This window comes from Crocuta crocuta, unplaced genomic scaffold (assembly GCF_008692635.1).
Source record: "Crocuta crocuta isolate KB4526 unplaced genomic scaffold, BGI_CrCroc_1.0 scaffold228, whole genome shotgun sequence".
In the NCBI taxonomy this organism is placed as follows: Eukaryota; Metazoa; Chordata; class Mammalia; order Carnivora; family Hyaenidae; genus Crocuta; species Crocuta crocuta.
In genome coordinates this window covers 324,706-340,252 of record NW_027532820.1, presented here as the reverse complement: position 1 = coordinate 340,252, position 15,547 = coordinate 324,706, and the positions used below count along the sequence as shown (strand labels likewise).

Sequence of the window (15,547 nt, the reverse complement as noted above, 5' to 3'; positions counted from 1 at the left end):
CTTTTCCTCTCTCTTCCTCTTCTGGAATTCCTATGATATGGATATTGTTCTGTTTGATTGTATCACTCAGCTCTCGAGCTCTCCGTTTGTGTTTCTGGATCAGTTTATCTCTCTTTTTCTCAGCTTCCTCTTTTTCTATAATTGTGTCTTCTAATTCACCTATTCTCCTTTCTGCCTCTTCAATCTGTGCATTGGATGCCTCCATTTTATTATGCATCTCATTTATAGCATTTTTAAATTCATCACAACTATTTTTAAGCTCCATAGTCTTTGTAGCAATAGTTTCTCTCATGTCTTCCATGTCTTTTGCAAGTGCAGTGATTAATTTTATGACTATTCTTCTAAATTCTTGTTCAGTCATGTTGCTTATATCTATTTTGAGCAGTTCTTAAGCTGTCGTTTCTTCCTGGAATTTCTTTAGAGGAGAGTTCTTCTGTTTCATCATTTTGGTTAGTTTTCTGTCTCTTGTTATTTTTAAAAGCTTGTTATGCACTCTGCACCTGCGACTGTCCAGGGCCTGTCCATTCAGGAAGTATTCTTTGAATGGTGTCTCTTGGTCTCTCATGTTGAGACTTTGGTTATTTTATTTCCCTACTCATAGTGGTATTTGGGACTCTCCACCATGTGTACTTTGGCTTGCTTTTTTGAGGTAGCCTTATTTCTGGAGGTTGGTGTTCCTGGTGGTCACCTTCTTCAGATGCCACTTTGATACTATGTAATGTCTACCTAAACTGCAAGCCCTCAACTGGTGCAGGAGGAGACACCAAGTCTGTCCTATGTTTAATTATTTCTGGGGGAGGGGAGTGGAGTGTGAGGTGGTGGGGACAGAGGATCTTAAGTGAAAGTTCTGTGCTGACAGCAGAGAGCCTGAGGTGGGGCTCAAGCTCTCAAACTGTGAGATCATGACCTGAGCCAAAGTTGGACGCTTAACTGATGGAGCCACCCAGTCACTCCATTACTCTTGTAATTGTTAAGAAACATCAGGGTTGGGGAGGCCTCCATGAGGACTTGGGTAGAGCAGAGTTTGATCAGGTCTTAAACACTGTCATCACCAGCTGGTTTCTCACCACCTCTGAGCCTACTTCACTTCTCTTTGTGTTGGTGTGGGAGCCTGTACCTATCCATCATGTAAAAAGTAAAATAAGTGGAAACATCTTTACATTTTTGTGTACTTTGTCCATTAGTTACTGAGGAGGCTCTTTAAAAATATTCCATTTTGTACCATATTCTTTAGTTTTGCCTTGTAAGATTCTTTAAAACTTTTCTGTAAACAGTGAGCATTTTTTCTTCAGTGCATGTCAAGTCTGTCATGTCATAATTTCCTGGAGCATTGAGCCTTTTGTCATTATGTAGTGACCCTGTATCCCTACTAGTGCAATTTTACTTGAGGCCTATTTGTCAGGTAGTGCTATGGTGACACGAGCCTTTGATTAGCATCCTACTCACATAGCATATCTTCCTCTTTTACATACTTTTGTGAGCTTAAATCTTAGGCATGGCATTTCAGCTGAATTGATTTCTAAGCAGTTATAGCTGAATTTATTTCTGTAAATGTAATATATCTTTGTCTTTTAAATTAAGTTTTTAAAACACATGATAATTGACTTAACAGTTTTTTCTAAGGTGTTTTGCATTTGTTCTGTGTCTTTATGTCCTGCTCCCTACCCGTTCCCCATTCCATCCCCATCTACATGTTTTCTTTCCTTATTTTTTGCATGGAGGATTTTTCCCCCCTGAGTTTTCAATACTGTATTGGAAGTTATGCATGTTGTATTATTTCAGTAGCACCTCTTAAACTTATTCTTAAACTTAAAATTTTCACATCCAACTCAAAGGGACATTTGTGTCATGGTTCTAATTCTTTTTAGGCCCCTTCAATTCTATTCATGTCATCATTTTTCATAGCTTCTGTCTACAACTATTTTCCTAGGTTTCACACCCTTTGTACTCTCTTATTCATGTGCACCAGGCTTCTCTTTCCACTTCCCGTGACTGCTTGCTTCCACTGCAGGAACTGCCGCTTTCAAGTTGGCCACCAGAGACGACTAACTTTTCTGGCTGCTGCGGCCATTCTTTGATCTTTACCCTTTCCAGTTCAATGAAAACATTATTAAGCGCTGGGAAGCATGCAAAACTCATTCTGTTTAACACCCTTTTCAGCACCTTTCTCTTTTCCTGATGCACTGAGGCTTCGTCTGAGTGGACATGGAAAAGAAAAAGCAAAAACTGCTGAATGAAGTTGGGTTTGCTGTGAAACCCAATTCCACAGCATATCATCTGCAGATGGACACAGTTTTCCCTTCCTTAAATTGGTATCCACATAAAAATAAGCATGGGGGCACCTGGGTGCCTCAGTTGGTTAAGCATCTGACTTCCGTTCAGGTCATGATCTCTCGGTTCGTGGGTTCAAGCCCTGAGTTGGGCTCTTTGTGGTAAGCGCAGAGCCTGCTTCAGGTCCTGTCTCCCTGACTATGCCTCCCCACCACGCTCTTTCTGTCTATCAAAAACAAATAAATAAGTTTAAAAAAATAAGCATGTGATTAGATCTAACTGTTCATATATGTAAGCAATTGCTTTTTATCTTATCATCTGCAAAGCATGTCCTCCTGGCAAAATGCTTTACAGAAACTCAACCCAAAGTTAGAAAAAAGGCATCAGATACAGAGAACTAAGTTTTGGTCTTGCCTTCTCAATAGCTAACTAAGCAACCTTTGGCTGGTCACCTCACCTCTGTGAACCTCTATCTGCCTCAGGTTCCTAATTTGTAAAATCTATGTAGTGGGGGTGTATTAGTTATTAATGGAGTCATGACATTATCCTGAAATTTAATGGCTTAACACAAAAACATTCTTTTCTCACATTTTTTTTTTATGGTCACAAATCTGGCTGTGATATAGCTGGGTGCCTTTGGCTCAGAGTCGTTTAGAAGACTGCAATCAAGGTGTCTACTGGGACTGTGACATGATACTGTCCAGGCTCATTCATGTGATTGTGGCAGGATTGAGACCCTCCAGCATTGCTGGATGAGAGTCACTGGCCAGAGACCTCCCTCAGGTCCCTGCCATGTGATTCTATCCTCAGTATGTCTCACCTTCCCAGAGCGAGGGCTGTTCTTTCTGTCATCTAATATTAGCAGCAATACCCCATTATTTTTGCATTATTCTATTAGTTACAAGTCAGTAAGTCTAGTTCACACTCAGGAGGAAGAGATTTCTTTGTACTTTTTTATAGTCAACCTGGTTGCTTCTCTCAAATAAATTGGTTGATGTGAGAAAGGGATTGCATTCATTTTAGTTTCCACTGAATTCTGTCTTTTTTTTTTTTTAACCTTTTTTAATTCATTTTTTTTGAGAGACAGGGAGAACAGAGCATAAGCTGGGGAGGGACAGAGAGAAAGGGAGACAGAATCCAAAGCAGGATCCAGGCTCTGAGCTGTGAGCACAGAGCCCAATGTGGGGCTCGAACTCACAGACTGCAAGATCATGACCTGAGCCAAAGTTGGACATTCAACTGACTGAGCCACCCAGGCACCCTGTCCACTGGATTCTGTCTTTAATTGTGGTCTAAGGCAGGTACCTTTCTTAACTAAAAATAAGATTGTACTTGGGTTTCAAGGAACAATTACTTTCTACCTTGGGGGAAGTTGAGAGATTATCTATCTATCTATCTATCTATCTATCTATCTATCTATCTATCACATATACATAACACACATATAATAGATATATTTAATAGTCAAAGAAAAACTGATTTGATTTCAAAACTTCTGAATAAAGCAAGATCCTTTTTCTAAAAAACCAAAACCATTATAAATAAAGCTTCATTTGTAATTTTGGGTTACTGGTGATACACCTGTATTGTAGTTTAGGATATTTAAATAAATGTATCAGTTTTATTGTGATGGAAGATATGGGACTGCATTGTGGTCCTTATGTTATTATATAATAACAATAGCAGGAAAGAACATTGGCCAGAAAAGTTAGTATTGAGTACAAGGTATGCATTGACTGAGATATAGCACATTTCTCTAAATACCGTTGTAAAATGAGATTAATGCTACCACAAGCTCAAATTTTATTTATAAGTGATAATGTTCTACAAATTACTTGACTAATATTTTATTTCAGGCCACATGCGACCAGCGTGGGTGCTGCTGGAGACCTCAGGGGACCATACGTGTGCCCTGGTGCTACTATTCTAAAAGCCATGGCTATCAAATGGAGGGTTACCTTGTGAAAACAAACGCAGGTAAGCCAGACAATGAGGCAGGAGCTCCAGATCCTCTGGAGGTTGGCTCTGCTTGTAGCAGAGGAAAGCCTTAGCGGCATGCAGAGTATCACCCTGCATGGCCACACGACTGCAGGTGACAGAAGGTGGGCGCTCCTCTAAAGCAAGGGCAATGATCTTTCAGCATCAGGGAAGAATCCAATTTTGGGAGTCAGGAGGCATGGTCTATACCTGGCTCTACCTTTATGTCCCTTGGTAACCTTGTTCAAACATTGGGAACTCTTTGGTCCCCAAATTCCTAACTTTTAAAGTTTGTTTGTTTTGAGAGAGACAGAGACAGCACGAGTGGGAAGGCAGCAGAGGGAGAGAAAATTCCAAGCAGGCTCCACACTGCCAGCATACAGATCGCCATGGGGCTCAGACCCATGAAGCATGGGATCATGACCTAAGCCAAAACCAAGAGTCAGACGCTTAACTGACTAAACCACCCAGGAGCCCCCAAGTTTCTAATTTTTAAAGAGAGGGGTTTGAAGTTAGTAACCTCTGAGACTACTTACAACTCTAACATAATGTGATTTTGCTGATAGGGAAACAATTCCAATTTCATACACATTTTATTAAAGTTAGCTAGCCAATGTCAGTGTTTATGAACTAAACATCTCTCTTCTTTCTCCCATGCTAAAATGCAGAGGATAATAATGAACATTCTGGAGGTTAACAGAGGGTGACTACTTTGGGGAGGCTCTTAGAGGAAGGGGCACGCTGCATTTCCAAGGCTCTTGGCCTGATGGCCTTTTCTAATAAGGTCTCAATTCTCACCTATCTTATCACAGAACCTGGGAGATGGTATCAGTGTATATATGATCTGAGAATGAACAGAATATATATATATATATATTCTGCTATATATGGAAGGCATCTACTGTCTTCCTTCAGTGTGATCACCTCCTGAATATATTTTATAGAGTCAACTGGTTAAAGTTGGCATATATATATATAAATTGAGGGCTAAGTGTGTAAAGGGTATGTGATTAACACAGAATGGCTGATGGACTGATTGAATGAGAATTAGGCCTTTGGTGGGGGAGAGATTGCAAGCAGATTTTGTAAGAGAGGCATGGTTTTGGGGGGAAGTGACAGCACCTAGCTCCCCAATCTGGCCCAAGGTAGTATGTGTGTAAGATAGGTATATATCTATCTCTTCTGTTTTGAGAAAAAAAAAAAAAAAAGGCTGACAATCCATTTGACATAAAGCTTAATTTTTATTGGCTATTGTTTGCTAGTTTACACTGCCAGCTGTGTAAACCTTTCCCCCTCTGCAAACTAGGATTCAAAGCCCAGTTGGAAAGGTTGCCTTCTCCATCTTTATTTGGAAATGATGTCAACAATGTCCTTCTCACAGCAGAATACCAGACAGCCAACCGTTTCCACTTTAAGGTTGTGGTTTCTTTCTTCTTTAAACATCTTTTTGAAATGTTCTTGTTGTCTACCTGATGGTTGCAGTTACTACAATATAGACAATGTTGCTAACGGAGGTATTTTTCTCTACTGACATTATTCTTACCTAGTACCTACATATTGAAGGCATCTACTGTCTTCCTTCAGTGTGATTGTCTCCTGAATGTATTTTATAGAGTCAACTGGTTAAACTTGGCTTTCATTCATGTGTCCTTGATACCTGAAATGTAGTCAGGAGGGAAAAGGCAAAGAATTATCACAGCTGTGAAAACTCTGGAGATAGTCCTTCTCTGGAGACTTACAAGGTATATTTCTACCAAAAGACTAACTTGTGCCCAAGTGCTAACCATTTGAATTTGGTAATATATTGGGTGCATCTACCTCAGACATAATGCCATCTGGATCAGTGCCCAAGTTCAGTACCATGAGCATAGGCATTGGGGAGCATTGCTATTGGTAGGGAGGTTTCTATCCTGGAATTACTGAGAGGTTTCCATCTTGACTTTCTTTCCCTTCATGTCTCTGGGCAGTTAACCGACCAGAGCAAGGACAGATACGAAGTGCCCCATGAACATGTGCAACCCTTCAAAGGAAACGCTGCTTCTCCTTTGGCCTATGAAGTTGATGTCTCCAAACAGCCATTTAGCATCAGAGTGATCCGAAGAAGCAATAATCGTGTTCTGTAAGTTTGGAAAACCTTCTGGGGATCAGAGTAGGAAGGACACAGGGGAGGGAGGAAGGGTGCATGCATTCCATATCTCTGAAGGTTGTGAGCCCACTGTTGGTGTACAGACTCTCTCCAAATGTGTACTTTTGTTTACCTTCCTCTTTCCTCCCCCTTCTCCTTCTCTTCCTCTTCCTGCTCCTTTTCTTATTGTTGTTGTTATTGCTAAGTATTTATTATACACCAGGCACTGGGCTGTGTCCTTTTTTTTCCCATTTTTCCTACTGTGTGATCATTTTTTCCTCTTTATTTTCCCCTTTCCTCCATCCATCTAACCACACGTCTGCCAGTAACTGTTTACAGAACATCTCTTATAATGTAAGGATAGTATTTTGGTCATGCAGTAGGGTGTCCAAGGGAAAAAGAAGTTCTGATCTCTTGGCATCTATGGGAAAGCATCACAGAAGGGCAAATGGGACCAGTTGAATAGGGGATATTGAGTCATCCAAATGTAAAGGACACTTTTCTAAGAGGTCGTGTTCTGTCCACTCCACTTGCCCCCCTGTCCCTGCATTTTGCATTGGCGTCTAGGTTGGACTCAAGCATCGGACCACTCCTGTTTGCCAGTCAGTTCCTGCAGTTCTCCACCCGACTGCCCAGTGCTAACGTGTATGGTCTGGGGGAACAGGTGCACCAACAGTACCGGCATGATATGAACTGGAAGACCTGGTCCCTGTTTGCCAGGGACACAACCCCCAATGGGGTAAGCACTCAGGATGGGCCACTATGCACTGCAGGTGATAGCCTCATTCTTGACAGTCACTCCGAGCAGTACAGAATAGTAGTTGAGTGAGATTCTAGGGGGGAGACTGTTGAGGTTTGAATTTTGCCTCTGCCACTGACCAGTTATGTGGTTCTGGACAAGTTACCTCTCTGTGTCCTTAGTTCCTCATCTATAAAATGGGGGGAATATACTTCCCTCATAGGGTTGTGATAGGAATTAAAGGAATTTATACATCCAGAGGCTCCAGAACAGTGTGGATAAAGATCATTGGAATGATTAAGTGATTCTTGTTATATAGTATCTCTCTTTACCAAAAGGACTCTTAAAAAAATAAGTATAATTTACTCCATTTAACAGGTGAGAAACTGAGGCTAAGAAATATCCCAATGTTAAAAAAAAAAGTTTTTTGTTTTTTTTTAATATTTTTATTTATTTCTAGGAGAGAGAGAGAGAGACAGTGTGAGCAGGGGAGGGTCAGAGAGAGAGGGAGACACAGACTCTGAAACAGGCTCCAGGCTCTGAGCTGGCAGTCAGCACAGAGCCCGACGCGGGGCTCGAACCCACGAACCGTGAGATCATGACCTAAGCGAAAGTCGGACGCTTAACCGACTATGCCACCCAGGCGCCCCCAAAAAAGTTTAAAGTAACAGAGATAGGATCTCATCCCTGGCCTGTCTAATGGAAAGCCCATGCCCCTTATTCTACCATATGCCTATCAGAAAGACAGAAAAGGTGATAAGTCAAAGCAGCTCACCTGTGAATGACTGGTGATGGTTATCTGATAAAGAGCCTCAGATCCATGCTACTCAAATGGGCATCATCATGTGAGAAATGTGGGCTCTAAGCTCCCTCTTCCATCTATTGAATTAGAATCTGCGTTTAGGGGCACCTGGGTGGCTCAGTTGGTTGAGCGTCTGACTCTTAAGTTCAGGTCATGATCCCAGAGTTATGGGATTGAGCCCCATGTGGAGCCTGCTTTGGATTTTCTCTCCCCCTCTCTCCTTCTGCCCCTCTCCTGCTGCTGTATGTGCACTCTCTCTAAAAAAAAAAAAAAAAGAATCTGCATTTAAATACGATTCATATGTAATTTGTTTTCTTTTAAAAAATTTTAATTTTTATTTATTTTTGAGAGAGAGAGAGAGAGAGAGCCCAAGCAGGGGAGGGGCAGAGAGAGTGGGAGACATAGAATCTGAAGCAGGATCCAGGTTCTGAGCTCTCAGCCTCAATGCGAGGCTCAAATTCAGAAACTGTGGGATCATGACCTGAGTCAAAGTCGAATGCTTAACTGACTGAGCCACCCAGGTGCCCCCATATGTAATTTCTATGCACACCAAATTTTGAGAACTGCTTTTCTAGAGCAGTGATTTCAAGCATGACTACACATTGGAATCACTTGGAGAAATATAACAAACTATCAGCACCTGCTCCACCCCCAGGAATTCTGTTTTAACTGAGCTAGGATGCAGCCCAGGTTGAGAACCACTGTTCTGAAGTCTGAAGTCTTAGAAAATCAGCTTAAGCTCTAAAGTCTACTGTTCTAAAGACTAGAAGACCGCTATCTTGAGTAGAGCTCCATCCAGTTGCACAGTAGAAAGATGCTTGATTCACAATAAGGCTTGATGGAGCTTTTGCAGATTAAGCCTCTTTGAGAGAAGAGATTTTTTGAACTACAGCTTAAAAATTCTTGTTCTCCCACATTTTAACAGATATCACAGGCTCTCACATTTCTACTAGATAAATGGTCATAACTGGCTCATTCAATAAGAGAACTCTAATTCACTTGGTCAATGCCAACTAAATGTAGACTTGACATTTTAAAGATTTATGTGTGTCTTCTTTGACCATGAGGTCCCCTTCAATTACTCACATGATTAACACTGATTTCTTAAGTCATTTCCAGCCATTTGTTTAGATTATTAGATGGTAATTTTTTTATTTTTTATTTTCTTTCTGCAGGATGGGACTAACTTGTATGGTACACAGACATTTTTCCTGTGTCTTGAAGATGCTAGTGGATTGTCCTTTGGAGTGTTTCTGATGAACAGCAATGCCATGGGTAAGAAACTAAGGGAATATACATGAAGACATGGATAAAAGCAATTTTCAGCCCTATGATAAAAGGAATGGAGCTCTTTAGGAATGGCTGAACCATAGCTCAGGGGCTGGCATGTTCTCTGATTGTCTCTTGTCCCTACCTCATTACCGGTTGTTGTGTGGGAGCCATGAATAAGGCTTTGTCTTCTACATTCTGATTTTCCTGAATCTGGTTGCCTCTTTTGGAATATTTTTCTGTTGTAGAATTAAAACAACTAAGCCTATCATCCTATAATCTACTCAGAGGCAGTTTCTACCAGTTTGTTCTTTTTCCTTCTTTAGACTTTCATCCAGTAGAGTGGTTGATATAAACTCTGGTAGGAAATAGCCAATTGCCCTGGGCCTAATGATGACAATTGCAGGCAGGGCTTAACCAGGGAGCTACAACTGAGAAGTTAATATTTCATTCAGATAATCCAAAGATAGCAAGGTAAAGTGCAGTGGCAAGGTCATCAACAGTAAGATCAGTTTGTTTAAGAACAAACATTTGTAACATCATAGGATTCCAAAAAATAGCTATCTTCCCCATCTTTAAAAGTTTAGACTGGACCAATGATTCTTTCTGCTTATACCAATAACAGTGGATCTCATGGGTAATGGATCAGTCACTACATGGGAAGAGGAGGTATATTAGAATTTCCCAGGGTTGATGGTGGGCATGAGATATTGATCCCTACCCTCTTCTCAGCTGAGAATCAATGGACTGGATAAGAGCTGCTCAAAGCATGGCTCACAAATAGTTCACAAACTAGGATGAGTCTAGAAATAAAGGAAACATCGCTATAGTATCCAAGGGCACACATGAACCCTTTTCTAGTATTTTTTCAAATTATTTTACAAAAGCATTAGGTTCCAAATAATTGCAAATTAAAAAAATAAAGCACTGATCCTTCACTACCGATTGTTTAAGACTCACTCTAGGTGACCTAGGATGATTCTAAGATACCTAATAGTCTAAGAATAGACTGAGTTAGTGCAGGGATTGTACAATTATTTCAGAGTGTTGGAAGGAACCAGAAAACAAGTCAAGTGAGGCTTAAGGGGAGGGGTCCCAGGATCCTAGATATTCCATGTGAGTTGTTCTTGTGACCAAAGAGTACATTTCAGTAGATCTTGAATTTTGTTATTCTTTTATTCTCTTATTCCTAAATGCAAACCAAGGCTATGGGGAGACTTCACCTATAAGAACTGTGACTGGGGCTTAGAGGAATTTTGAATTTATAATCTCTGACTTGTTTTTAACTTAGCTTTTGCTTGATGTGAGATTAACTGAGGCTCAATGTGTCTCATTGGGTTCCATTCCTGCAGTGATGATGGGGTGTGGGGTGGAATGTCAGAGAAGACTTTTCCTTGTGCCTTCATCAGTGTAGTATTTACATGTACAACACGGGAATACAGAAGAATGCTCAGCCAAAAGTAACTCAGAGGGGTGTTTAGAATTTGGGGCTTATATTCCACCCTGATACGTAAATGGGAAGGGAAGAAAGGGAACTTCTGAAAAACAAAGGACTTTTTGGAAAGATAAATGAGCCCTCAGTGGGGAGATAGAATATTGTTGTGACGATGTCTGCTTGGGTGTGGTGCTGATGTTTTGTCTCAGGGAAGATTAGAGTTGCTCCAGGGGTGGGAATTTATGACAATCGAGTTCTTCTGGAAGCCCAGCTTTGATGGTTGATAAGGGCCTTCGGAAACTCAAATGTTTTCAGCTTGAAATAACTTCTGTGCTGTGGACACACAGTTTCTAGTTTCTTATCTGGACCCCTTCAAGAAACTGATTGCTTTTTCATGGAAAGCCTGGGTCCTGACCTAAGGAGTGAAGACATGCCAGTCACCAGTTCCTGAGATCTGTCTCAGAACAAATGCTTTGCCTCTCCCGTGCTGCAAGGGTGGACCCGATCAGCAGAATGTGCTCTGTTGTATACAAAACTTGAGGCATTAGATTCACCTTATTACTGTTCAGATAATTGAGGATTCTGCAGTCTAAAACTTTGTAATTAATACTCTACAGTAAATTCTAATATTTGAATATTTTGCTTTTAATCTTGCAAGAGGTAGCCCTCCAGCCCACCCCAGCTGTCACTTACCGCACCATCGGAGGCATCCTCGACTTCTATGTGTTCTTGGGAAACACTCCAGAGCAAGTTGTTCAAGAATATCTAGAGGTGAGCTTACGATATCATGGTTATGACTGAAGAAATAAATCCGAAATAGCACAATGAAAAGTCAATTTAATAGGCAGGTGCGAGTCACAAAGGATCTGCTATTATAAGTCACTGCTATAAATCTGCAACTTAAAATTGACCCTGCCCTCGATGATTTATCATAGGGGCTAGGAAAATAGACTAACATTCTAACACTGAGGAAATGGTATCTTGGGAAATGGAATATGTCTTGTGCCCCCAAATCAATGCTTACAAAGTTTTGTTTAAAATAGAGTATTTGTGGGGCACCTGGGTGGCTCAGTCGGTTAAGCACCTGACTCTTGATCTTGGCTCAGGTCAGGATCTCAGGGTGGTGAGATCCAGCCAGGCATTGGGCTCTGCACTGGGTGTGAAGACTGCTTGGGATTCTCTCCCTCCCTCTCTCACTGCCCCTCCTTTGCTCATGCACTTGCATTTTCTCTCAAAATAAAACTTTAAAAAAATAGAGTATTTGCTAACTTTTATTTCACATACTTCTATCAGCTCATTGGACGGCCAGCCCTACCCTCATACTGGTCACTTGGATTTCATCTCAGTCGTTATGATTATGGAACCCTACAGAGCATGAAAGAAGTCATGGAGAGAAATCGTGCCGCACAGCTCCCTTATGTAAGTAAGGCTTTAAACATCCTCCAGTAATAAAGGAATTGCCTTGGGGAATAAACACAACTGTTTATATTATCTCCCCCTGAGTTTTTTTTAAATGAATAATACAAAGATTTTTATATATTCAGAATGCTAGACATTCTGTTGGGCCAGCCATTCCTTTAAGGAACTAGTTCTTTTTAGTAGGAAATAGTAGAGATCACAGTTTTGGGGTTAGGAGTCAATCTGTTTGTTTCTGTTTTTCTTATAACATTTTATTAGCAAAATTTTCTTATGCTCACTCTATTGACTACATTTATAGAGTGTGTTTTGATTTGAGTTCTCAAAGGATTTCTTTCCCTAGTTTAAGTGAGCAAAAGCGTATAGTACATACACATAATAATACCATATTTTTGTATTTAGGATTGTCACATCTGAACATATCTGGTATATCACGGAGAGTGAGGTTTTTTGGAAGTTGCAATGGGAAAAGCCCAGTAGTGTCTGGAATAATACTCTTTCCTCCCCTACCCCAGACACATAGGTCCTAGAGCAAGAGTCCATTTCATTCTGGGCTTCACTATTTTCATACAGGCCAAATTAGGAAAAAATAAATGCCAAAGTGTCATAGACTCTCAGTCTAAAGTTCTTTCTTGTCTAAGCAAGAAAGCAGGACACAGGATTAAAACAGGAGATGGCTAACATCCGGGAAAAGACAAGAGTTCCGAATAAGGGTCCTTGCGCCATTTTTATTAAGATTAGAAGGCTTACAAATGCGACGGGCATGCACAAAAAGACAATGCAGCAGTGAACATCAACTCATGGGCATAAGGGAAAGGGGGTTTTGTAGATATGCGGTGTTTGGAGTTTGGGTCACTGTAAAACAAAATCCTTGTGCCGGGCAGATGGGCAGAGGGTTGTTACCTGCAGGCGGGAGGCCTGCATCTGTTTCTCTTGGCTAGCCTAGGGGAGAGGATAGACAGGGCAACACACTTCAGGGGTCAACAAGGCACTTTTTCTTTTGTAAATCAGCTCTGGGCACCATCACCGGCAGCACAGTGCGGCGGTCTATAGCCCTAATCACCTGCTTACCTAACTTGTTCCTTCCATCCTGTGAGAGCAGCTTTCTGCTCTAGTACTAAATTGGGGGGTGCTTTGCCCTGAATGCCTAATCTTTTTTTTTTTTTTAATTTTTTTAAATGTTTTATTTATTTCTAGGGGAGAGAGAGAGAGAGAGACAGCGTGAGCAGGGGAGGGTCAGAGAGAGAGGGAGACACAGATTCTGAAGCAGGCTCCAGGCTCTGAGCTGGCAGTCAGCACAGAGCCCGACGCGGGGCTCGAACCCACGAACCACGAGATCATGACCCAAGCGAAAGTCGGACACTTAACCGACTAAGCCACCCAGGCGCCCCTAATCTTTTTTTTTTTTTAAATAGTTTATTGTCAGGTTGGTTTCCTGAATGCCGAATCTTGCTTACCTCATATACCTTTGTATTGGGTGCCTCTGCACCCCTTTCTATTCTGGGGCCTTTGCCCCTCCCTCTCTATTCTGGGGGCTCTGCACCCCCTATCTATTCTGGGGTGCATTTGCACCTCCCTATCCTTGGGGGCCTTATCTTGTTTACACAAACTCGGTGTGAGCATCCTATGGCTTTGTAATGCTTTATGCCTTGTTAACCCATGGGTATAAACCAAGGGATTCCTAAACTTATTCCCCACATCAAAGAAAACTTGAATTACAATGAGAGAAGCAAAGAAGCAAAACGTGGGACACACAGTCCCTTCCTCGCCCTTGTCTTGTGGACGGGGTAGGATTTAGGTATGGATATGTTTTTGATAGCCTTAGCGATTTGGTGTGATTGTTGTGGTTTGTTTGTTAGAATGGTTTTTAATGCCAGAGGGCCAGGCAGTGTGGCCAAGTGAAGCTGTTAACCTGATTCCAGGGGTGGAGGTCAGGCCTTAGGGAAATAATGGGTCCTCTGTTTGTGACATTACTATTGGAAAAGAAGCACCCAGATGCCAGGAACTGGTTCAGGGCCCAGCACAGAGTCAGTGTGTATCGTGGCTAATAACAATGATAATATGACAGAGTCATTCGAACAGGGAAATTCTGGAGCACAAAGTTGTGGACTTGTGTATTCTTTCAGGACGTTCAGCATGCTGATATTGATTACATGGATGAGAGGAAGGATTTCACTTACGATCCAGTAAATTTTAAAGGCTTCCCTGAGTTTGCTAAGGAGTTGCACAGTAACGGACAGAAACTGGTCATCATTGTGGTACGTGCTGTCCCTTTTCCTCCAGGTCAGGTTCTTGCTACTCCTTGTCATTACATCCACCCACCTCTCCACCGCCTCCCAATTCCCAATCTCCTTCCCATGTCTTGAGCTTGAGACTGGGTCCTTCATTGTATTTTTCCTTTTCTTAGGATCCAGCCATCTCCAACAACTCTTCCCCAAGCAGTCCCTATGGCCCGTATGACAGGGGCTCGAACGCGAAGATATGGGTGAATGCTTCAGATGGGGTGACTCCACTCATTGGGGAGGTAACTGAAGGGGGAAGTGGGGGCTGGTGCTGGCAGAGGGGCTGTGGCAGTGTGTGTGTGTGTGTGTGTGTGTGTGTGTGTATGTGTGTGTGTGTGTGTGTAGTTGTCTTGTTGGACACTTTCAGATGCCTTATACATGCAGGGAATAAACTTGCCCCTGTTGTCTTATCCCCAGACGCCTACCAGCCATCTGACTCATTCCTCTCACAGCCAAGGCCCTTTAAACAGTAGCCTGCACACTGAATACCCTGTCCCCACCCTCACACCCCTTCCCTCCAGCTGACTGCAGGCGGCTGTCCTCTCCTCCATGTCACTGGTGCTGCCCCGACAGATGTCACCACGTACCTCCTAACCACCAGATCCAATGGAACCATTTCATTCCACTTTGTACTCTGTTTCTTTGTAGTGTTTCACCGGTTTGACTACTTCTGCTTCAAACTTTTGCATGTCTATGTTTTCACAAGAGTGTTGTCTGTTGGTTCACTTCTTTTCTTTTTTCTTTTTAAAAATTTTTTTCTGAGAGAGAGAGAGAGAGAGAGACAGCATGAGCAGGGGAGGGGCAGATAGAAGGAGACATGGAATCTGAAGCAGGCTTCAGGCTCCAAGCTGTCAGCACAGAGCCCGACACAGGGCTCAAACCCACAAACTGTGAGGTCATGAACTGAGCCGAAGTCGATGCTTAACCAACTGAGCCACCCAGGCGCCCCTCATTTTTTTTTTTTATTTTTTTTTATTTTTAGAGAGACAGAGAATGTGAGTCAGAGCATGGAAGAGAGAGAATCTTTTTTTTTCCCAACTTTTTAAATGTTTATTTATTTTTGAGAGAGAGACTGAGAGAGAGTGTGCATGAACAGGGGAGGGACAGAGATAAGGGAAGAAAGAATCCCAAGCAGGCTTCATGCTGCCAACATGGAGCCCAATGCAGGCTCAAACACACAAACTGTGAGATCATGACCTGAACCAAAATCAGGGGTTAGATGCTCAACTAA

The 15,547-nt window shown here is 42.0% G+C and overlaps 1 protein-coding gene across 3 annotated transcripts in view; it reads left to right on the top strand.

The window, feature by feature from the left end:
• Nucleotides 1–15,547, top strand: part of MGAM (maltase-glucoamylase) — a 107,639-nt gene that overhangs the window by 34,854 nt on the left and 57,238 nt on the right. For all 3 annotated transcript variants that reach the window (XM_077781089.1, XM_077781092.1, XM_077781093.1), the window contains exons 4-12: nt 4,128–4,248; nt 5,555–5,664; nt 6,216–6,367; nt 6,941–7,112; nt 9,090–9,189; nt 11,277–11,389; nt 11,912–12,037; nt 14,161–14,292; nt 14,442–14,558. In XM_077781089.1, coding sequence (XP_077637215.1) covers nt 4,128–4,248; nt 5,555–5,664; nt 6,216–6,367; nt 6,941–7,112; nt 9,090–9,189; nt 11,277–11,389; nt 11,912–12,037; nt 14,161–14,292; nt 14,442–14,558 — 1,143 coding nt within the window. The remainder of the gene's footprint in view (nt 1–4,127; nt 4,249–5,554; nt 5,665–6,215; nt 6,368–6,940; nt 7,113–9,089; nt 9,190–11,276; nt 11,390–11,911; nt 12,038–14,160; nt 14,293–14,441; nt 14,559–15,547) is intronic.